Consider the following 24,035-nt stretch of genomic DNA (forward strand, 5'->3'; position numbering starts at 1 on the left):
TCGCCTGCTTAGGTAATTGTAAAGACCTTTTCACAATGAATAGCTCACATTGCAACTGGCAGTTTGACAAAGAGCAGCTATAATTGACAGGAGGGGGAGTCATCAATAGCGGGGGAGTTTATTATCTCTTGTGTACAAAGTTTTACCTTTGCTTAATAGTGTGTGTATGTATCTGCGCGTGCGTGTGTGCCTCTAAGTGGGTGGTGGTTTCCCCTCTAAAATTCCACTTCCTGCGTTTTGATGTCTTTGTTGCACATCTACATGTCAAAATAAACAACTGCACACACACACACACGTAACACATGACACGCTCACTTTACAGGGTCGCACAGGTGACAGAGAGGGAACTCTTCTTTTGCATCACTAAAATGTTTCTAGGACACTCTAAACCCAAATGCAGCAAAGAGCACATCATATGTAATGGAAATGGAACATATTGCACAAGTTAAAAATAATCTAAAATTGTAACAGGGTTTGCAGAATTTTTTCCTCCGTTGTCCTTGTTTAGTATAACCGTTTGCAGTAACAGAAACACAAACCTGGTAAACAACAAAAACAGTGTGACACCAAAAATAAAAAAAAAGTCTTTCTTGTTTCTTATTCTTGTTTTGTTAAGTCTTTCTGCTTTGTTTGTGTCGTCAGATTTAGAGATACATTGAATAGCGTGTGTGCAGCAATCGGGTTGGGGTGTGATTTTCACACCTCTACACAGGATCTGAACATTTGTTTCCTTTGAACGTCTTCTAAGCACTCTCTGGTCAAATCTGTGCTGCCGATGTGGCCACAGAGTTCACGGAAAGCATAATCAATGAAGTGTTGGGCTGATTACATGGATTAATTAAACAGATGGATGGACAGATTGTTGGAGGAATGAGTGGATCAGTGGATGGGTGCTTTGTTTAAAAGATTTAGAAATTATATTGTTGAATGACCAATAAACTTTATGGTTTGCATCCATCATATTTTTCTCTGTAACTGAATTATATTCAATTCTAAGAGATTCCCAAAATGGTTGTTGACAAGTGGATTGCAATGGTATCTATGGAATCAAGTGAAAGCAAGGATTGCAAATCTATTAACAACAGCATGCAAATCTGAAAACAGATTAAACCATTGTGTAATTGTACAAGGCAGAGCTTATGTGCGGGGTGAGGGGTGAAGTCCATCCCAAAAGTTGGCAATGGGTATGAGGTAATGCTTTACATAATTTGCCGAGGGCACAAGGTATCATGGGAAGAGTCTTTCGCAGGAACTCACCCCCGGGGAAAATGCAAAACCTACACCTTTGGCAGTCTTTGACAGGTGGTCCAAACAGCTAAAGTCAGTAAAGAAACACATGTGAGGTCCATCAAGTAACAAATTGTGAAATGATAAGGCAATGATTCCTAAACCAGATTAAAAGCAATAGTTATTTATTCAAAAAAAAAAAAAACCTTTTACATTTGATTGACTATTTCCATAGCATTCATTAAGTAGGTGTAATAAAATATTCTTCAAAACATTTTCCTGAATAAAGATTGCTGGATTTCAATGTACTGCAGAAGACTGCTATAACGTAGAAATAATTTGCATGCAATACATCCAACAGCAATTAGTCAACATGTATAGGTTTGTTTAACCCTGCAACCATTCAGGATCATATTCACTGTTTGACTAGGGATCAACCCTTCACCAAAGCAGGCCTTTACATGCACATTGACACACAGACAATCAACAATACCCATGTTTGGCCTTCCCAACACTGGATCTGAAAGCCTGGTGGGATGATATCTCATGCCCAGGGGCCTTGATTAAAAATCATTCAAATGAGCTAACCTGTGCACACAATGCTTTGCAAGAGGGGGCGACCATCACAATACCTGCCCTTAACCTGTCCAATCGCACCAATGCAAATGTCCTCAGCTTGGAGTCAATGGGTCTCAGGCTTCCTGCTCAAACTACTATAGGTGAATTTGCATACCTCCCTTCCTTCAATTTGGTTTCAGATGACAAGATGAAGTTTTTGACATTACCCTCGAGGGAAAAGACACATACTTACAGATATACACACAAATAAAACTAGTGGAGACAGAATTTCATTGACATAATTGTTTGTATATGAAGTATGGTTGGACTCTGACACTGGTTATTACTGGTGTTTAAGTTCGTTTTTGTGCTGTATCTTTTTTACTGGCCCACTTTTTTTTTCTATGTGAGGCATCTTGTATTGCAATCTTGCACGGTAGCTGCTGTATAATTAAAATATGATTTGAATAGATTAGAAGTACCACCTCTTCAAGGCAAACATGACTGAACAATGCTTCTGCACACAGGTGTGTATGGGATTTCAAGTCTAGCAATGGCACTCAGGCAACCATGCAATATATTTTAATCACCAGCACTGGCATCAGTGGCACTTATAGTATGTTTTTAATGTTGCATGTTGATTCTGAAACAACACAGTTCATCAATACATTGTATGAATAATAATACACACAAAACAATCGAAGAAATATCTTCCATGCTGTGGACTATATACTTCATTTAATCCATGTCCAGTAAATCTCAATATGTCCCTCTCTCCACAGCCCAAGTGCTTCACTTCACTGAGCACTGTCCACCCTGTTGCATCAAATAGTAAAATCTGCAGTCCATGGGCATGTGTGTTTGAGTGTGTGTAGCCCTTTATTAGTCACTATTATGATGACCGCCCTGGCACAATAGGCTAGTCTGGGGTGATGGTAATTACAAGTGACCAGGACAATACGGTCGCATATGGAGGAACTAATACAATGAGAAGACACATTTATACAAATAAAGCATCCCCCCCCCCCCCAGGATGGACAACTCAACCAAAACAAGATAATCATAAAATATGCTCCTGTCTTTGCTCCATTGCACTTATTATTCTGAATTCTGTGTAAAATAGGAACAAGTTGAGCCTGTTTTTATGAGTAATATATTACTCATAAAAACAGGCTCAACTTGTTCCTAATTTTTATTTGGATTATTTTTAATGAATACAAAGACAGAATTAGCAGGCTGCCGTTTGGGAAACGTAAGAGGCAACTTGAGGAATAACTCGGATAACATAAATAAGTCAATCATGTGTGCTCTTAAAGGAAATTGTTCTTCATGTGCAGTAAATCCATCCAACTGCCACTACACCACATTATTTAAACTTTTCTTTGTCTGAGCGAGCACAAAAGCTCATTTTATTGCCGGATGACAAGACCGTGGTATCGCATGTTTTTGTTTGTTTTTTATCACTGAGAAACATCTGTTTTTTGCAACAAGCAAGCACAAAGCACAGACAACAACGCAACTTCACTTTCCAAACCCAGAGACCCATTCCGCAATTGTTTACGCCGTCCAGATGTATTAGTTTCCTTCTCCTTTTCAGCAGAAGAGAAGTAACTCACAGAATATTGTTGACAGAAAGCATTTAGCGCAGACGGCCAGGCGAAACGCGCCTTTGGCAAGTCCACTGTGAAGTGCTGTGGTGCATTCAGGAACACATCGGACATTTCGCGCAATGTAATGTTTGAGGTCCCAATGTAGTCCTTGAGGTATGGTATGGAGGTAGGTAATATGCTACCAATACTCAATTTACCCATTATTTGTATTTGTGGTAAATTATCCAGCCACACTTCGATCATGGCATTTGTAGTATGCACTATAATGCTGTAGATCAGGCGTATTAGTTTGCTAAAATGTGTTTTCTTTCCCCAGCAAAAAAAGGCACAGCTTGGTATTTTATTTCTCGAAATACATTCTTCAATTGTAATTGCTTTCTTAGATATCAACAACATTTCTGACTTTCCCCCGTGTTTGCTGAAACAGTGATTGCAAAACGTAGGACGGTGCGTGAAGTACACCATCGTGGACATGCGCAGTCGGCAGCGCTCAGGAGCGCCAAATTTACCGGGATGCGAAGAAAGGGGAGGAGCAGTAGTAAAGGCTGCTGTCGTTTAAATTAATGTCAACCTGCCTCTCCGCCGGGAGAACAAGTCCAACGCGGATAGCGAAAGTACAGCGCAACCTGCGAGCCGCTCCACAGATATTAACATGACTCGACGGCCGAGAAACAGGTAAGCCCAAACACATCAATTACTTTAATTTGCATCATCTTTAAGTTATGGGTGTTATAAATTACGCATGATCATGTCTGTTGGATATGGAGTGAGTTGAGGTGTTTAAGGGGGCATCTTATTGACACAGTGTATGTTTTATTTTCTGTTTTCTTTGGAGTCTGTGCACCGTTTTTGTTTTCTTGGCACTTAAAGCTGAGTATAGTGGTGTGGGTGTCTCGCTCGCGCGCTTATGACAGGTGGTGGTCATCTGGCATGTGCGCTCCTCGCGCTGCTGTCAGTGGTGAGAGAGAGAAAGGGGTCTCTCTCCCTCTCGCTCTCTTTCTCACGCACACACACACACACACACACACACGTGTGCGCGCGGATTAATAACATTAGGGCGAGTGGACAGGCGCGTGCCACGCTGTGCGCAATACATTTTTTTTTTTTAATAGGAGCTTTTAATAAATACAAAATCAAACACAATGCAGCATGGCGCCTATATAACTCTTGTCTAAAAAAAATAGTCAAGGGAATTGAATTTATTGCAACACGTCCTAAACAGAAATTCGGAAACATTTTGAAAATATGTATATTTTATTGCACTTGACTCCCCAAAAGTGACCCTTTTCTGAGCTGTCTCAGGTTCCGCTGACCATCACCACAGTCAGCCACACAGACGCAGATGGTTTTTTTACTTGCATATTGGCTAATACAGCAATATAGCATAATTAAAGGAGTTTAAACGTGCGTAGACCCTAAATGCAGCATCTCCTAAAGCGAGGGGCGCTCACTGTTATTTTGGAAACTGCGCTTTCGCTGCGTCCGCTATGTGCACCTGTCTCGAGGACTGGCCGCATATATTTTTTGTGTATGGCCAGTGTTTTGATACACACAAATATAACCTTCAGTCACTCACCAGCTTACCGTGTTTATATACTTTCTTGATAGGCATTGGTCGGCACCATTTCCCCCGTAAAGTAGCTGAGGTTACTTTCATTGAGCTTGCGTGTCTTTGTGTCAGTGCGGTTTATTAGTTTATTCTCATGGTTTATACAGAAGAAAGTGAGAGTTGAGTTCGCACAAAACCACCCTGCTGATTAAGAATGATCACCATGGCACTGTTTCATGATGCAGTCTTCATTCTCGACATGAGTAGAGCTGGCTGTGCTCATTGTCTTGTGTTTGCTTGTGTGTGAGCACACGACATTCTCTGCCGTTTTGTTTCTACTATGGTGTCATATGTGCTGATTTATATTTAAAAAAAAACACTGGTTTGAGTGTTAAAATAAAAAAATAGCCCATTTCATATGATCAACAAATTAGCATTGTGTATACTAAGAGTAAAACATAAAACGACTGCTGTGCATATGTTTCTGCATGGTCTTTGCTGTTAATCAGGTAGTCATGCATTTGGGTAAATGGAGAAAAATTAAGGAAGATAATTCACTGTAAATATCCTCTTGTACACACACAGACACACACACGCACGCACCTAGACACACACGCACACAGACACACCTCAGTGGGGTTCCTGTTCACCTGTTGCTCTGTATGACACCAAAGTACCCTACCCAGCCTCCACGTTGTCCATGCTCTACATTCTGATTGGTTAACCAATTGTGTGTGTGTGTACGCATTTATGACTGCTGTACAATGCCACTGCAGGTCTGCACACGCCAGGGTCACGAAATTATGATTGCATAGCCAATCCCAGTATCTGTGGAAACCAAAAACATTAGAACCTGTTCATCCGTCTCCCCCCCTTCCTCCCTCCCTCCCTCCCACTCGCTGTTCTGCTCTCTCTCGTTCTCTCTCCCCTTGTGGGTGTCTTGGCTAAAAGCCTGCACCCAAACCTTCAAGAATGACTGGTTCTGTCTGTGTTGACACCTGATGAGTTAAAGAGTGGGCCGAGTTCTTTATGCACTCTGTAACGAGATGATTAGGGAGGAGTTTAGAAATAGACAGGTTATTGTGCTTGTATTTACCTTTCTATTATCTTACACTATTGTTTTTCACACATTGTCCACCTCTTTCTCGAATGTATCTTTCATGTCTCTCTCTCTCTCTGTGTCTGCAGTGTTTACAGCAGCGAGGAGGATGAGGACGAGACCGAGATGTACGACCACGATTATGATGGATCGCTGGTCAAGGCAGGGAAACGGCACCTCGGCAAAACCCGCTGGACGCGCGAAGAGGTACACACACAAAACACCGACAACACTTCAAAACCCTACTGTGCAACACAAACGACACCGCTGAGCTCACGTGTTGGGTAGAAAAATGCTTCAGGAGAGAACACGTCCCAGGAACCTTTCTTTTTATACTTGTCTGGTCTAACCACATTCACAGACTATTATGTTAACATTTCTGGGGGTGATGTTCATAGCAGGGACGCGTGTCGAACAAACTGCAATATGTTTTCTCTCCTTTTTTTTCCAGGATGAGAAGTTAAAGAAACTTGTTGAGCTTCATGGATCAGAAGACTGGAAGCCCATTGCAAGCTTACTAACTGTAAGTAAGGAGGCCCGCGCGTACACTCATGCATGCACACGCGTGCAAAATAAGCTCCCATAGTGTGATTACTAATCATCTGCTCTCTGACCGACCAGAATCGTACAGATGTGCAGTGCCAGCACAGGTGGCAGAAGGTTCTCAACCCAGAGCTCATCAAAGGGCCGTGGACCAAAGAGGAGGACCAGAGGGTAAGAAAACAGCCTTTTGGAACTTCACATAATGGTGCAGAACGACTTCATGTTGGAGTAACGTAGGAGACAGGCGTCCTCCAGGGTTACAACAAATCATCTGGAGCAACCTCTTGGCTGCCGTTGCACAGGTTTAGTTTCCCAAAAAAAGTTGCCGTTACTCAAGGAGTGACATGCTCAGTCTCTTAAAAGCCTGTGAAGTATTTGTTGAACTAGTCCATCGGAGTTATATTTCCACCCAGATGCCGCTGTAATGATTAGCAGAGTGGCTAACGTTCCGCTGGAAACTCCCTCTCTGCTCACCAGCAGGTGTTCTCAATCACCTCCACAAGTGGAAAGATAAAGAAAGAGGGGAGGAGGGAGGAGAAGCATTCACTGACACGATGTTCTGAGATTTTTATGGATAACTAACGAGTTCCTTTCTTGTCATTTTCTCTTCTATCTCTTCTACCTCTCATATACCTATGATTTACTTCTCCCTCTCCTCCCTGTCATTGCTCCTTCCTCTTTTCTCTCACCCCTTCACTGCCATTTACTTCTCTTCCTTTTCAACGCTCTTCCTCCTCGCCTCTTGTCTTTCCTCTTTCCCCACTCCCTCCCCCCCCCCCCCCCCCCCCCCCCCCACACACACAATCACCCACTCTCAGGTGATCGAGCTGGTCCAGAAGTATGGAGCCAAGCGCTGGTCGGTGATCGCCAAGCACCTGAAGGGGCGTATCGGCAAGCAGTGCCGCGAGCGCTGGCACAACCACCTGAACCCAGAGGTGAAGAAGACGTCGTGGACGGAGGAGGAGGACCGGATTATCTACCAGGCACACGAGAAGCTGGGCAACCGCTGGGCCGAAATCGCTAAGCTGCTCCCCGGCAGGTAAGGCGGACTATGTAGAAGAGAGAAGGGGGGGGGGGGGGGATAAAAAGGAGAAGCTAGATGAATCACTTGTTGGGTGACTGTGCAATGCTGCGGTCGAGAGGGTGAAACGGACGGGGGGACGCTGAAGGAGGAATGAAAAGAGAAAAGGGGATGAAGTGAGGACACGGAACATGAAAGAAGATAAAGGCTTGACTGCTGAAAGTGTTTCCTTTGTTTTGACGGGAATACGGAATGATTGGGAGGAAAAAAGGCTTAAAGACAATGTCAGGACAGGGTGTCCTTTTCTAGAGAAAGGCCTAGAATCATGATTAAGACGAAGGGAGCGAGGGGAAAAAAGATACTGTAGTTTTTACATGATTGTAATTGCCTTATCAGTTTTGTGTGTGTGCGTGACTGAGACTGTGTCTATCTGTGGCAGCCTCTGTGTGTGCCTGTATTGATAATGCTATCAAGGTCCTGGATGTCTTGCGCGGATGTGTTTCGCAACGACTTAACCTGCAAGCTAATACGTGCTATTCGTGACTTCCAGGACCGACAACGCCATAAAGAACCACTGGAACTCCACCATGAGGCGAAAGGTGGAGCAGGAGGGCTATCTCCAGATCGCGGCGAAGAACGCCAACTCCTCGCTCTCCCTCAGCCACGGCTACGTCAAGACCCACAATCACATCCTGGGTTTCCCCCACCACTCGTCCGGTCACGCCCAGCTGCCGCACAACTACGCCTACATGTCCGACGCACACAGAGTGAGTGGGCTCCTCAACCAAAACATGGGATGCCGGCAGGAAGACTAAATTATTCCAATTATTTATTTATTTATTTATTTATGTTTCTGATTGGCTTCACAGATACCTTTCCCCATGGCCTTGTCGTTGAACCTCCTTAACATTCCCCAGCATGGAACCGCTGCTATACAGGTAGAAACAGCGCGTAAAATCGATGACTATAGTGAGACGAGAAGATGAGCTGCTGCTAAATTTAGCCTCCTGAAACTCTTTTCTTTCTCAGAGACACTATAGTGAGGAGGACCCTGAGAAGGAGCAGAGGGTGAAAGAGATCGAACTGCTGCTCATGTCAACAGAAGATGAGCTGAGAGGCCGGCCATCATTACCGGTACGTTTTGCGGGTGTATCTGCATAAGCCCCGGTTCCGGGGGGGGCTGTTAAAAGGGTTGACAGCACAATTTATGTGCGTGTGTGTGTTTGACCCCGGCTTTAAGGACGGTGGTTTTGGATACGTGTGTTTCGTATGCGGAGGAAACATCTGGGGGGGTTTGTGATGAAATAGGACCTCATCGCCATTTCAGTGTGTGTGCATGACCCCTTGTGCAAAGAAAGTTCCCTTTCTTCTTCTCTTTTTTTCTCATTCGTTCAATTCTTCACACCCCTTCCCTTATTGTCAGGCTTGCATTTTAGACCTTGTGTTGTTGCACTCGCCCCACTGTGCTCACGTTTTCAGACGATTATACTTTGATAATTCGTATTATTAGCACTCACTCTTTATGTCCTTTGCTCCCGCAGATGAATTTGTCTTTTCCGAGCTGGGCCAGCCAGAGCTCTTTGTCCAACAGCCCCGAGGGTGTGATGTTGTTTCCTCATCACCAGGCAGCCGCCCCGGCCCTGCCCCTGGACCAGAGCTGCCTACCCGAGGAGAGCGCCTCTGCAGCACGCGCCCACAGCAATAACGGCAGCCACAATCACAGCAACAGCCATCACAGCAGTCCGACGTTCACAAATACCATGCCGGAGTTCATGGACTGCGTCATTGATTCAGTAAGTATCTGCATTCGAGTTCGTCCTTGGGCGACAAGTTCAGACGTCATGTTGTTCATGATCAACAAAAAGGGTAGCTTAGCAAGTAGCGACGTAGACTTTACCAAGTAGTGGGCTTTGACCCATGTTTTCCCGCCCTTTTAGAGCCTCTCCTCAGTGGATGAGGCCCCTACCAGTGAGCTCACAGGTAGTTAAAGTAGCCGCGTGTGACCAGAATCCATCCAATCACCAACCTGATGACATCAACAACCAATCATTCAGAATTAGTGTCTCTGCTGTCGTTTTCCATCTTTTTTTTTGTTTCATTTCAACTTCTCTTTTGAAGCACCGGCCACATCTTTCCTCACCATTCCTGTAGTTCAGAGCAAGTTTGCTCCGTGATCTGCCAGAATGTTACTGCTCTAAAATAAACCTCCCACGCTACTTTGGTTGATTGGCTTCCTTCCTTTTTGCCTCACAGTTTCTCAACCAGTCAATGAGCCCAGAACACTCCGACAACGACAGTTTACCAATGAGCTCGCCCGTGGACTCAAAGCCTCTGATCAACCACAGTATCAGGCACCAGAAACAGGAGGAAATGTAAGTGTCTCTATCTCAAATGTGTCTGATTATGCAACGATACAAAACTGTGGTAAAAGACGGTTAACGTACGGTCGTCTCTCTTTATCGCTCTCAGGTTCAGAACTCCAAACATTCGTCGCTCGATCCTGGAGTCATCCCTTTGTACACCCACGCCTTTCAGGTCTGCTCTGGCCATGCAGGAGGCCAAGTACGGACCCGTCAAACTACTGGTGAGAGAGAGACTTCAAAAAACCTGTCTCTGTACCTCCTGTCGGGTCTGGCTTCGGTGTTCTTGTGTCTCACTGGGGGATTTTGTGCCTTTTTGCAGAACTCTCTGGAGCAACAGATGGTAAAATCCATCAAACAGGAGCCGATGGAGTGTGACATTGAGCAGCCTCCTCTGACGAAGATAAAACAAGAGGTACTTCATACTGAACATCAGCGAGCACACATATGCACAGAAGCATGAGAGGGCCATGGATAGTAAAAATGAATACATTGAAGCCACGATTAATTTATTTGTGTGCACGAGATAAGTCTATAAACAGAGAGCCAGCACAGCAGACCGGCCTTTCTCCCCGAAGCATGAAGGGAAGCGCCTTTTACTAACAATAATCCCTTAATAACTCATCCCCAAACTACAGAAAAGCTTAAGTAAAGAGCCAACTACAACCAAAGTGTGCCTTGACCAGGTGGCGGTTGCGATGAGCGACTTGGCCTTGTGCATTGCCAAACTTACTTAATCATTTAATTTGTGCCCCGGAGTTAATTAAAACGATTTATTTCGATCAAGGTAACTAATTATGTTTTGTGCATAGGAATGCAAGTTTGCCCGACTCTTGATATTAACCATGATGTGTTCTGGGTCCTATAGGTGGAGTCCCCATGTGAGAGGAGCCCGTGTTTGCAGTGGGACGGACAAGACCTTCACACACAGCTCTTCTCCCCAAACGGCCCCGCACAGGAAGTACCTGTAAGCTCACCTTTTGACAGTTCATGTAACGTGACGCTATCGTGTTACTCACAAAAACCCTCAAACCTTCATTTTGAACTTCTGTTTAGATTTTTTTTTTTCCCATGTGTCATTCAGGACCTACTTTCTAGCTCATTACTGAGTCAAGACGGACACAAAAACTACCACCTCCCTCGCAGAGGCATGGGCAGCCCGCTACAGGTGTGTGTGTGTGTGTGTGTGCACGCTTCCAGCTATTCATTTAGCGATTGCATGGTAACCATCAAAAACTCATCACCCTGTTTTCTCTCGCCGACAGCAGCTGAGTTCCTGGGAGCAGGCGACCTGTGGGAAAACAGAGGAGCACGCCTTGGCCTCAGAGCAGAGCCACAAGTACATCAACACTTATTCCACGAGGACGCTGGTCATGTAGACAGAGACACACGCGTTGAACTGGAAAGATCAACCATCCCTGCGCTGGACGCAGCGCTGCGGGTTACATATTTGTTGTGGTACAACAGTTGGGAGAGGCTCTATGCCATTGGTGTTTTTACACTCACACCTGTTGGATTTCAACCAACCAAAGACTAAAACAAGTTTGTTTTTATTTTTATTTGTTGAAATGCATCGAATTTGCTCTGGGTTCTATCGTACGTCCTACTACGCGTGGTCTTCGTCATTATGTTATTATCCATGTTGTATTATAAATGGGAAACGGTGGATATATGATTTGCGTTGGGCTGTATTGTTAATTCCGAATTTTGATATTAATATAAAGAACAAGTTGATTAATTTATTTCCTTTGTTTTCATAATGGTAATGTTGTTTTTTTTGTTGTTTTTTAATTGGCCAATGGATCAGTGTTGTAAGTTAAGTATTTAAGCCCTGTTAGCATTATCATAACTCCAAAGGCATATTAATGAATTTAAAGTTTCAGTCATGGAACTTTTCTGTTTCTTTATTCTTATTATTTTAACAGGCTACAATGTGTTTACTGTTTATTTCAAGTGTTTGGTCCGTGCCCCCTCATGTAAACACTTAACTACTGAACAAGAACAGCTGCGTCCGTTCTTCCATCGTTATTCAACAATGAATGATCATATTTTACACGACAGAAGGGGCCAGCCTTATTAGTATTACCTGACTACCACATTGGCACCTTCATTTCACACAAATTGAGTTTTCATTTCAACTTTTTGATTAATTTCTCGCCATCACAATAACCTGTGTGGCCAAACTATCAATGAACAAATGTTATATTTGTTAAGACTTTAAGTAGATATTTCTACATAAATAAATAAAAAAAATCTGAAATGAGCTGATATACCCAGTAAGAGTAAGACCAAGCTGCACTTCAATCTTATATTCTCCACAAAAAGCGAGAGTACTAAACACTGATATTTTATACAATGCTACAAACAAATCCCAACTGAAACTTTTGTATGGTTTTTGTTTTCACACATTTCTTTGTATGTTTCTTTTGTATTTTTGTATCATGCTTGATCAACCAGCATTTTGTTTTCCTACTAAGACTGCAGTAGCCCACGTCAAACACTTAGCAGACAATCTTTTTATACGCCTTGTTTTTATACTAGCTTTTGAGCAAAAAATGATTTTATAATAAGCATTTATACATGCCAAGTTTTCACGTTTTTATACTTTTCTATACCATGCCTAGTAAATAAAGTGTGTTGTTTTTATTACAGCCTTGCATTCCGTGTCATTTTGGGGAAAATTATTTTAAAGTGAACAACTCAATAAGAGGTAACAGTGAGAGCAATTGGAAAAACGGTTCCTCTGAACATCTCCATATATTTGAAGTGTAGATATGCTTTTACCAGTCAATACTTACAAGCACACGAAGGCACACTGTTGTCTAGAGTACCGTAGTTCTTTCAACTGAATCACCAATTTGCTCTCTGGTGTTTATGCAAATTTGTGCGAGGGCTTTTGTAATCAAATACTCCGACCTAATCTCCCATTCTCACACACACACGCACACAATCCTGTGGAAACAAAGGGCCGCTGTCATAAACTTGTGCCGAGCATATATAATAAAACTTTCCCTCCACCTGCCAATTACTGAGTGAGTGTAGAGTTTATCAGCCACCGAAAGGCAATAAGCAAATGAACCCAACCGTTGGCTCTTTTTCTCTGGATAAAAAGGGACAACTCACGTGCACGCTCCAGAAACACGAAGGGAAGGTTTACTCTGGGGAAGAAAATGGCCCTCGACTCCTCTACACACTATATAGCACTGTGTACAATTACCGTATAAAACACCTCATTGTTCTCCAACAACACACATTCACACATGTATGAGCTCCACGTTTAGTCTCTTGAGGGGACTTGTTTTCCTGTGAGGCCATGAAAGCCAAAAGGGGCCCAGATTCAGAACAGGAGCTATATTTACACCCCCTCGCCTCCAGCCACCTGCACCCCCACCTCACCGTGATCCACCACACTGCCCTCAAATATAGATTCCCATCTCAAGTATTAGTCTCGGAGGAATACATAAAACAGAAATGACAGTCATCTTGATGGACACACAGCTAACAGGAACTGTGATATTAAAAGGCAGGACCAAACAGAAATAGTTTGCTCGGGGCTGCATGCATGCTTAAGTGACACATATATATGTATATATATATATATATATATATACAGTATATACAGTTAACAGAACATTTAAGTAATGTAGAAAATAATGGTGTAAACAGACAGCAAAGAGATGATAGTGAGGGGTTGATCAGGGTTGTTTGAATTCAGAAGATTCTCTGTCAGCAATTGTAGTGTGTGTGTGTGTGTGGGGGGGGGGGGGGGGGGGGGGTGAGGGGTGTCTTGTGGAAAGAGGCCAGAGCAAGAAGCAGACTTTCACATTGGGAATTTCACCATCTTCTACTACACCCAAAAGAAAAAAAAGAGAGCAAAAAAGCCTCAAACCCCCATGAGATTTACAGACACCTGCTTCCACTGAGTGAGAAGGCAGCTGCTTGTGTGTGTGTGTGTGTGGTTTATTGACAAAAACATATAGATCTGGATGGATATTGTGAGATGTCAGTGTGTTTTAGAATTCAAACTGAGCCCAATGGGAGGTTTTCTTTGTGACTGTAGAGAATGATTGATTGGACAGTGTTGACAGTATAAGAGGAATGTGTTATCATTAACAACGCAGTGCGGCAATCAGTTTAGAGTGGCAACAAGAGAGTGCGATAGTGCACAATATTATTGGAACATTGCATTACAATTCACTTGACATGCAATTTTGTCAATGCTTTTGTTCCTTTCAGTTCAGAGGAGCGTTTTTTTGTGCTGAAGGCCCAAAACAAAGTCAGTATATGTGAAATAGTGAAGGAGAAAAGATAAAAAAATTAAAGTAAAATGCAAATAAAATTAAAAAAACATCTCAAACCGTGCAAAAAATTTGAATAAGCACACTGTGCATTTTTATGATGTCTGTTGTGATTTACATTTAGGTGTGCAAAAATGTGCAGCTGCTGTAGTCGAAGTTTAAGTTTATATATAAAGTTATAATGAAAAACAGGTGTTCTCAATAACAAGCTCATTAAGAGGTCATGCGGCCTGTGTCACATGACAGTGGATATCGAAATGAATGAATGCACACATGTTCTGGAACTGACTTAAAACTACTGGCTAAAAGGAGACTCATGTGAGGCAAATCATTAACTTATTAAGCACTAAAACGTTGCGGTGAAGTCAGATAATTCAAGAAAGACGATGGAGCGTGCCTGAGATTTTATTTTCACATTTAGATTTATTTGGTAGATGTTAATCTTTTGAAGCAACATAGAAAGGTTGAACATTTAAAAAAAAAAGATTTGTATGATAAAGGCACATTTTCTACAAAATATTCAGCCCTAAATGTCAAAGCAGAAGTTCACTCTCACTCCTACATTTTTTTTATTCCACCTTCCTTTCGCTTTTTCAAATCTCAAATGTCTGTCGCAAGCAGATTGGCTCATAAATTCAGTTTGTCTTGTCACAATAGATTTATAGCCGGATGTTGCAGGAGTGGCGGGCTCCTGAACCCCCGCGTGCATACTTGCAAAACACACACAGGCTTGGTGAGCTCAAAAGCTGGCCAGTGTGCTCTGGGCCTGCATAGATTACTCTAGCCTGATTTCCTCATTCCCTGGGTGCTGTTGTGGTCGGAGATAGGGGAGGGCAGCCGCTCCCTGCTGGCAGCGGTCAGGTAGGAGGGCAGGGCTGGGCTGGCCGGGCCTGATAACTACCCTACCCATCCATGGTACGGAGGAGAGGAGAGAAGAGGAGGGCAGAGGCGAAGACAAGTGATGAAGAGACAGGCAGGGAGAGAAACAAGTGGGTTAAGTGAGGTTGAAATAGGATTTGACTTCTGTGGAGCTATAGTTTGTCTGCTTCCTTTCTGTGTTTTCATTCTGCAACATGGTCAAGAAGTGAAACAGCAGCAAGGTTCTATGGGAGAGTGGAAATATCAGCCTCGGCTCGTGTGCAAAAAGGGCTTTAATGTTACACTCACCACTGCAAATATTTGGCAAATACGCTTACTTGCGGAACATTAAATGAGTACTTAAGTACCACTCTCTGGGGGCGATTCACAAAAGGATGGGACGATTTCTACAGAGCTAGAACTGCACAAATAAGACAAAAAGAAACTACAAAGAGTGAAATTCCCGCCTAACTGCAGACTAAAAGCACTGCAAAGCAAATAGCAACTTTGTGCTCATGTGCTATTTGCATATATTTAAGGTATAATATGCATACATTTGGTGCAACTTGGCCCCCTTTCTATGCAAAAGGAGATTAGCACTCATAGCCACATGTAGTTAGAGCGAAATGATTCGGCTCTTCAGAGAGTTGGTGGTAACTGAAGCGCATTTATAAGGAGTGTGCGCTCAAGCTCATTTGTTCTGGGATGCAGTGCCAGGATGCAGTGCCAAAATAAATGAAAAAAGCTCTCCTACATGTCATTTATTAAAAAACATGAGGAGAAAAATGAGAAGAATTGAATGAAAAATACGATTACCAGTATATAGCTTCTGTTCAGCGCTGTCTGTTTTGTTGACAGCTCTGTCAAGTTTGTCTGCAGACACGTGAGGACCACAACACACAGACAGTGGACAACGCGACCCGCGTGCACCTGCTGACTCACAATCACACAATGCACATGCGTGCCCATGCTCACACAACCAGAACACACAGATTGAGCAGATAGACATGTTGACATGTGGAAAGAGAGAGAGAGAGAAAGAGAGAGAGAGAGGGAGAGGGAGAGGGGGACTGTTGGAGCTGCTGCTGAGGTGATTAGACTCGTCTGTAACAACAGTTACTGTCTTCCCAGATTTGGCTGCCACTCGTTTGGCCGTTTGTTTGTTGTTTTTCAGGACCAAAAAATGTATAGAGCAATGTGACTGTGCCAGATAGCCCATAACAATAACTGTAAACATTTGAAAAAGTGGGTCAGGGTGGCCAAAGTGGTGCCAACTGTGTCAAAGAGCAGACGTTTGGCCTTTCGATAAAAGACTGACAAAGAGTGGGATGAACAGCAAAATAAGGGAGGAGATCGGCAGAGAAGAAAGCAGGAGAGATGATTGGGCTCATTGTTTACATCATAAAATAATGGACCCGATCCAAAGTGATGACGTCTTTATGACGTACAACCCAGACATTACTTCCATCATGGGCTCCTTATCATATTTCCAAAATATCTTTTTATTTTGGTTTTGGATGAATCACGGTAATAAGACCTGTTGCAAAGGTCTTCCAACAATGACACGTTTTGTTAATATCAAGACAATAATCTAAAATAAACAATCACCCCGTATTTGAGTTTTGAACCAAACCAATTTGAAATAAGGAAAAGCTACATACAGCCGAAAAATAGTGGCAGCAGTTCCTGGTTTATTGGCATCATGTTCTATGATATAATCGCTCTTTATTGATTGTTTGGTTTATAAAATGGCAACAGCTTCAAGGTGCGTATCCTGTCCAATCCGACAAACCGCAAAGATCTTCAATTTACAATCACATAAGACAAACGTAACGACAAAAAACCCCAAATAATCTATTATGAGCTCTCATGAGCCACATATTTGGTATAAATATGGTAGTATGTATTATTTATCTCTAATATGCAGGGCATGAATGCATTTTCCAAAAGTAATAATTTCTTTGCAATTTCAGAAATGAAAAGGCCTGTTTAGGCAAATCCTGACAATCCAGCTAGAGCCACCTGTCTCTGTTTAGATTTTTTATTCACTTGATTAGGATGCAAAAATGTAGTATTTTATTCACATAATTGTTCATATTCTGAACTGGGGAACCTCTGACACCCTCAGAGGACAGTTTGCTCCGGCACATTAAAAGTCCAATCACCCCGAATAGAGTGCCGGAGGACATGCGACGTCTTTCAGATGTATGACAGAAAGACAAGAGACAATCCCCGACATCGGGATGACTGAAGTGTAAATAATACATTTCTTCAATAAATAAATAGAAGACACGAAGGAATAAAAAAAAAAAAAAGAAGATGTATCTACGTTGCAAAAACCTAATGGAAGCAGGTGAAACAGGGTTTTATAAGTAACCACACACACAGACATCACCACAGCCTGCTGGTGCAGAGTGTGTGGTCAGGTTTGTCACCCAGTTTCCTGACTTGCTGAGGCCAATGCCTTTTTTCCAGCAACACTTTCACACACATGTAGACTCACACACACACCCATGTAGACTCACACACTCACGCATGTAGACTCACACACACACACACACACACACACATGTAGACTCACACACTACAGATACATCCTGACGTTGTCTACTTTCACATTGTCTGTCTGGGTTTTCTTCATTAAACACACAAAAACAGAAACACCGATAAAGTTTTTTCTTCCAAATACGCTCCAGAAATTTGGACATCACTAAAATAAGTTTAACAGTGAATCCAAAACAAGCCTGGGAATTTCTACGTTTCTAATGTGTGTGCATGTGCCCATCTGGGTGTGTTTGTTTCCACTTGGGTTCAGGCATGAGGGGTGGGGGGCATGTGGCTAACTTTTTGTCTTGAGAACTTGTGCTTACATACAGTCACAAGTCCGCCCCCCCCCCCCCCCCACACACACACACACACATACACACACACACGCACACACATTTACACAGCAGAGAATGAGATGTTTTCCCGCTCAGGCTTGGTCCAGCTTCCCTATTCATCTGGGTAAATAGAGCAGAAGGAAGGGCCTTTCAATGGAGCCCACCACACACATGCACACACACACACACACACACACACACACACACACACACACACACACACACACACACACACACACACACTCACGTTTCAATTCTTACATCATAACACATACACATAACCTGTCACCAAAAACACTGTCCCTGTTTCCTCCTCTCCTCTCCTCTCCTCTCCTCTCCTCTCCTCTCCTCTCCTCTCCTCTCCTCTCCTCTCCTCTCCTCTCCCCTACTCTGTTCTCATCTCCTCTGCTCTGCTCTCCTCTGTCTGTCCACTCCATTGTTATCTCTAAGTGATCATGACAAGTCGATTCACATGGCATGATCACGCCTGACCACCCCGATTTAGGACACTTGTCACCGGGGTCCCCCCCCAGTCGTCGATAAATCTGCCCTCGATCCACCCTCCCCCCCTTTAAAACACACTCACACACCCCCTTCAGATACACTCCCTACTGCCCTTGAACTCATTTTGGAGGGTGGGTGTGGTTAGAGGCAATGGGGTGAAAGTTGTGTGTGTGTGTGTGTGTGTGTGCCTTAATTGCATTTGTGCATGTGAGTGGGCATCATTGCACCAATGAGATAACAATACTCAGACCTCAAGCTTGTTTGGGAGAAAAGTGCCCGATGAGAGAGACAAAACAAAAAAACACCAGTGAACACATGATGGAGCTTTACAGGACTGCAGTGTGAAAAGGTCATTATGAGGGACAAGCTGCTATGGACATACACAGAAACACACAACTTGTCATTATACTCATTCAATGTACAATATCATACTTCATACAATAATTAGTAATCATGGTTTGGCAAAAAATGACGATGGATTAGACATGACACAGGACAAATAACTTCTATCAATTATAATAATGTTGACTTAAGGTTTCACATGGGACACGAACGGTGCTTTTTCCATTTCATTTTATTTCATGTTTATTTGGTAGGGACAAATACATATACATAGAGAATTGCAATACAATTATCCAATGCAGTGTATCACAGCGTTTTTTTTAGCTCATGCTAATTTCCAATGCTTGTCCCTAGAAGGGCCTTTGAAATAGGAAATAAAAAACAATGTGGCATGTTTTGTTGTCCTGTTGGGAACAGCAGTACAACTTGCAAGCATACTCATAATTACTCACACACACACACACACAGCGGCAGCTCTTCAACTGATTTCTCATCATGAGTGATTATGAAATTTACTTTTTTCCCCTCATTTCTGTGGAAGTTGACAGGAAGAGGAGCAAGTGCTGACAAAGTAAATATTAACCCGAATGCCTCTGAGTGCATATGTAGAGATTGTGTGTGTGCGTGTGTGTGCGCTTGGGTGTGAGTATGTGTGTACAAATAATACGCGCCACTCATGCTCTTCTTTATTAACATTCAGTGTTAGCAAGAGTTGTAAAAGGACTGTCACTGTCACAGAGGAGGCACAAGTGCAAACAAAAGAAGAAAGGGAAGCCGGTGAGTTCTGTGGTTCGGTGTTGTATCAAAATGACGACGTCTCAAGCGTTGTTTACCGAGTAGATTATCCATATCGGTCTCCGGTGGCTGCAGCGATATTATGTTATCAATGGCGGGAAATCTGAGCAAACAGCTCTGTGTGTGAGCGTGGGTTTGATAAATGTAATGAGGGATGCAGACGGCAAGTTTTGAGACACCTGTCCCCCTAAAGATAAGAGCAGGAGATACCAAAGAGCTGACAGGGCGTGTTTCAAAAGGTCTTATCTTAGCTGATGTATCTTGAAAGTCAGATGGCATGGCAACATCTATCTATCCATCCATCCATCCATCCATCCTATATATTCATTGTCAGCATTAAGACAGAACGAGAAGCAGGAAAAACAATACGATACATTATTAATTCATTGGGACGTCATCTTGGTGAGCTGCCTTCATCTCCTCTACTGAAAAACACTGTTTCTGTATACGTGATTTACTCGTTAACATTGGCAACTAAACTCCACTACACCCCATATTACCGTCATAATAAACTCAGAGATGAAATTTCCAGATTTACATGTTGTGTGACAGTGACGAGACCTTTTTTGAATAATGAGGACTAGAGAAGATTTTAGAGGTACAACTTTTCCCTTTTGAACATCACAATAGATATGAGTTTAACAACTAATCTGCAAATTAAAATATACAAATTTAAAACATTGACCTCATTGTGAAGATTCATTTTGCTCATCAAATAAGGGGGGTTGAGGTGTGTGTGTGTGCGTGTGTGTGTGTGTGTGTGTGTGTGTGTGTGTGTGTGTGTGTGTGTGAGGATGTGGAGAGTGTGAGAAGAGGGGGGATCAGGGTGGTAGGAGCACAGCCGTGCAGAGAGATAAGAAGTTGTGGGATTGCAGAGTCGAGAAGGAGAAAAAAAGCACAGAAAACAGAGACTCTTTATGTGTAGGTTTGAATGTGTGTGAGTGTGTGTGAGTGTGTGTGTCTATACCACAACTTCACTGCAGTGGTGCCAATATTAGAGGTCATATTTTAAGCGGAAACCCTTCTGAATAATAACCAACTCATTCCTTCCCATTAAGAATATTTATTACCCAGTCATATGTTGTGCAAGCCTATAGGTAAACAGATTCACATGATATCATACATGACAGTTTACAGTTTTACCAAGAATCCATGACACTCTCACAAATGTTTTAAACGTCTTTTATCCCGCACAGCGTAAGTTAATATTGTACATCTGTCATGTTCAGCCCTTATCCACTAACCACGTACCATCTGCTGGGTGCAGCTCTCTGCCTTTCTTTTATCAAAGAAGCCGTTAAGCAGGGGATTCCCGATTCCTCCCACTGTCTTATTCCTGCCATTTGGGGACGAGAAGTCCAGTAAAAGCAGGTTGAAGGTGAAAGGTCATCGTTGGAAAATAATCCTAAAAGAAGACACAGTGTTAAGAGAGCGGCGCACAGAGCCCGAATGCGGCTCCAAATGACACGGACATCCGAAATAAGCAGCGAGGATTATTGTCCAGGTGGCGCATGCGTGTTCGCACTGCTGCAACAAATACACGGACACACGTTGATGTGGGGAAGCTCAGACACCAACGCTGTAGCTACTGTCCATCCTGTGTATGCGCACACAAGCAGGCAGAGCAGTCTCACACCTGCTTTTCAAGTGATGCTGTAAGGCGAGGAACAATACAGCAAAAACTAAAACTAAAAACCTGTTACAGTGCTTTCACACACATTCTCTCTGAGCAGGCATTCGCATATTCTCACCACACGCACCAGAGGCACAGCTCAGCTGAGGTAAGCAAATTATCGCCGTGTTGTTAAAACCAGCGTTCTATTCATCCTCCCACAGTTGCTCACACCCTCGAACACACACACACACACACACACACACACACACAGTACCTGTCATTTCCTGTCTTCCTAAGAAAAATGCTTGATTTGACCACTGACGGACGTCCACGCGCTCGCACAGTGGACATTTAAGGCAGCGGGAGCCGCTGAGGCAAGCGAGACGAGTGAGTGTTGGAGGAAAAGAGAAGCAGGAGTTATGCAAAAGCAATCACACGACGCGACTTCGTCACACAATCAGGACGTCACTAAGTGGATGAGTTTTAAAAAAAAGAAGAGAAACAACGCTGCCTGATGAATGGTTTGATAGTTTGAGTTGTGATTTCTGTCAGTTGAGAAGATTTCCACGAATGTGCATTTGGGCAAGAGGACTAAATACTGCGAATGTGTCAGCGCACACCTTTTCGTGCCTGTGTGTGTATGAGGGCTCGCACAGCGCCAGCAGTGATGGTACATTCCGTTTAAATCATGTTCTGAGAATCCGCGGGCCCACATCAGATGCATGTGCCACATGTATTAGATACACACACACACACACATGCACACACACCCTGTCATAAACACAGGGCCCTGTGGGAGGAAGTGTGAGGGAGGGAAAGTACCTCATCAAGACAACAACAACAGCAGAGGTGCAGGGAGTGACAGCTGCTCACTGAGAGAGACATGAGGGATCACCTCTGTACCATAACAACAAACACAAGCATGGCTGCCTCCACGCTCACAGATAGAGCAGACTAATGGACACACCCGATGGACAAAAAAGCAAAGAGGACAAAGTCCTCCTTTATTGTAATTGGCTGGTATGTACCAAGAGGACCCTCTTTGCCTTTTAAATTCCCAGTTTTGACCCCAATGATCCGTATGTTGAACATTACTGTTTGACGCCCACAGAGGGCCAACCTGAAGATGGTAATTATCCGAAGAAAAACGAAGAGCGCATCAGCTCAAAAGGTGACTATTCACTCCGTCGTCCATTCACTTCAAGTAGTCTTGATGCAATCTCCAGCCAGCTCCAGAGTTCTTTCTTCAACTGCGGTCGGCCAATAGAAACACTCGCACACCGTGTTTGGAAATGGAGAAGTTATTATTCACCCTGCATGCACCCTGTTTAGTGCAATATTACTCTACCAGATTCAAAACAACAACATCTGTCTCACATCTGTTTGCTGCTTGCAATTGTTCGGCTCAATATTTTTCACCCAACTCACAACTGTGGTATTGCATCGTTTTCTGGAAGAATAATGGTTGAATACTTTTTGTCAGCAAAATCTAAAAATCCATCTATTTTAGTTTGGAAGAACCGTTTGTCTGGTTACATGGTAGTTTTCATGAGCCTCGATAAAATCCCCAGTTTATGCATTGGCATATGATATGTTTATAGCTTCAAAACTCTGTTTTACGTGACTTTGCATCAATCAGAAATGCTTGTGTGTGTTTAATTTGTCATGCTGGGAATACCTTCTGTCAACGTCATTGTGCGTGTATGTATGTTTAAGTTTAGTCGGCATCAAATAATTAAAGGGTGTGTTTGCGACCTATTGAGAAAGGCTTAGCAGCTGAAACACTGTATTCGCTGAAACACACCTTTTGTTCTTCCCTTCCTGGTACTTTGAAGTTCATTGTTCTTTTCTTTCTTTTCTTGTCAGCTTCATTGACGCAGACACCTGAGGCCTTCACTCTCAAATTATCCTCGGTTGCAACATATTCATTGGCCTATCACACCTGTCATTCTGTTTTTTCTATTCTTCAGGCAATGCATGTGGTAAACACTTTTTGTGACATCATCTTGCTGCTTTGACCTTTATCCCTTTAATTTAGCAGTAAAAGAGGCCTCGTTCTTTTGTGGGTATGATAGAAGCAAAAAGCCCTGCCCAACTCCACCCATCCTGAGTACATAAAGTATCTTGGCGACCAAAACGGCTACAATTAACTTTCAAGAAATGCAAAAACACTGTAAAAGGGTGAACGTTCGAAGATGAAAACACGGACGACGACCACACCGGACAACGCCGTGGCGGCGACCTCTCAACCACGATCTAGCCACGCCCTATTGCACACCCTGCTTTATTGTATACCATGATTTACTAAATTAACATCATGCCCTATTGAAGAAGACTTGAAGTTTACTGAAGTGAGAAGTCAAGTGAGACGTTGGGTAATTTCCTCACAGACTTCGACACAATCAGACTTCTTTTTGCCACCAGAGGAGTCGCTGCCTGCTGGCCATTAGAGAGAATGCAAGTTGAAGGCGCTTCTGCGTTGGCTTCAGTTTTCAGACCTGGAGGTTACTGCCTGACATACTTAGGGTACAATGTTTGTTGTTATACTGGGAGGCCGGTATCCAGTTTGACTGCATTGAGAGTGAATCTTACACCGTCATATGGTCATCCATCGATGATACTGATCAGTGAAAGTTGTGAATTACATACCTTCAGGGAAGTCATGGCCTTAGATAAATCTATTATTCATTGTGGTATACAAAATGGGAGTGATAAATATATAACAGTAGCAGCACGTAGAGGTATTTGGCCTGACTCAGTCGTGTTATTGTTTG

At 43.1% G+C, this 24,035-nt stretch overlaps 1 protein-coding gene across 1 annotated transcript; it reads left to right on the forward strand.

Annotated features, from left to right (window-relative positions):
- The first annotated feature begins 3,939 nt into the window (after window positions 1-3,939).
- On the forward strand, window positions 3,940-12,618 carry myb (v-myb avian myeloblastosis viral oncogene homolog). The gene is made up of 15 exons (XM_079291308.1): window positions 3,940-4,070; window positions 6,133-6,250; window positions 6,495-6,566; window positions 6,665-6,757; window positions 7,405-7,625; window positions 8,158-8,374; window positions 8,477-8,545; window positions 8,637-8,741; window positions 9,149-9,400; window positions 9,861-9,979; window positions 10,077-10,191; window positions 10,290-10,382; window positions 10,836-10,934; window positions 11,052-11,135; window positions 11,233-12,618. Exons 1-15 carry the CDS (start codon window positions 4,048-4,050, stop codon window positions 11,344-11,346), a joined length of 1,794 nt encoding a protein of 597 aa, XP_079147434.1. The 5' UTR covers window positions 3,940-4,047; the 3' UTR covers window positions 11,347-12,618.
- The last annotated feature ends 11,417 nt before the right edge of the window (window positions 12,619-24,035 follow it).

This window comes from Melanostigma gelatinosum, assembly GCF_949748355.1.
Source record: "Melanostigma gelatinosum genome assembly, chromosome: 19".
NCBI lineage: Eukaryota > Metazoa > Chordata > Actinopteri > Perciformes > Zoarcidae > Melanostigma > Melanostigma gelatinosum.

Coding starts and splice junctions, on each gene's coding strand:
- myb (XM_079291308.1), top strand. CDS start 4,048: ATGACTCGACGGCCGAGAAACAG. Junction 4,071..6,132: donor ACTCGACGGCCGAGAAACAG/GTAAGCCCAAAC, acceptor CTGTGTCTGCAG/TGTTTACAGCAGCGAGGAGG. Junction 8,546..8,636: donor ATGGAACCGCTGCTATACAG/GTAGAAACAGCG, acceptor TTTCTTTCTCAG/AGACACTATAGTGAGGAGGA.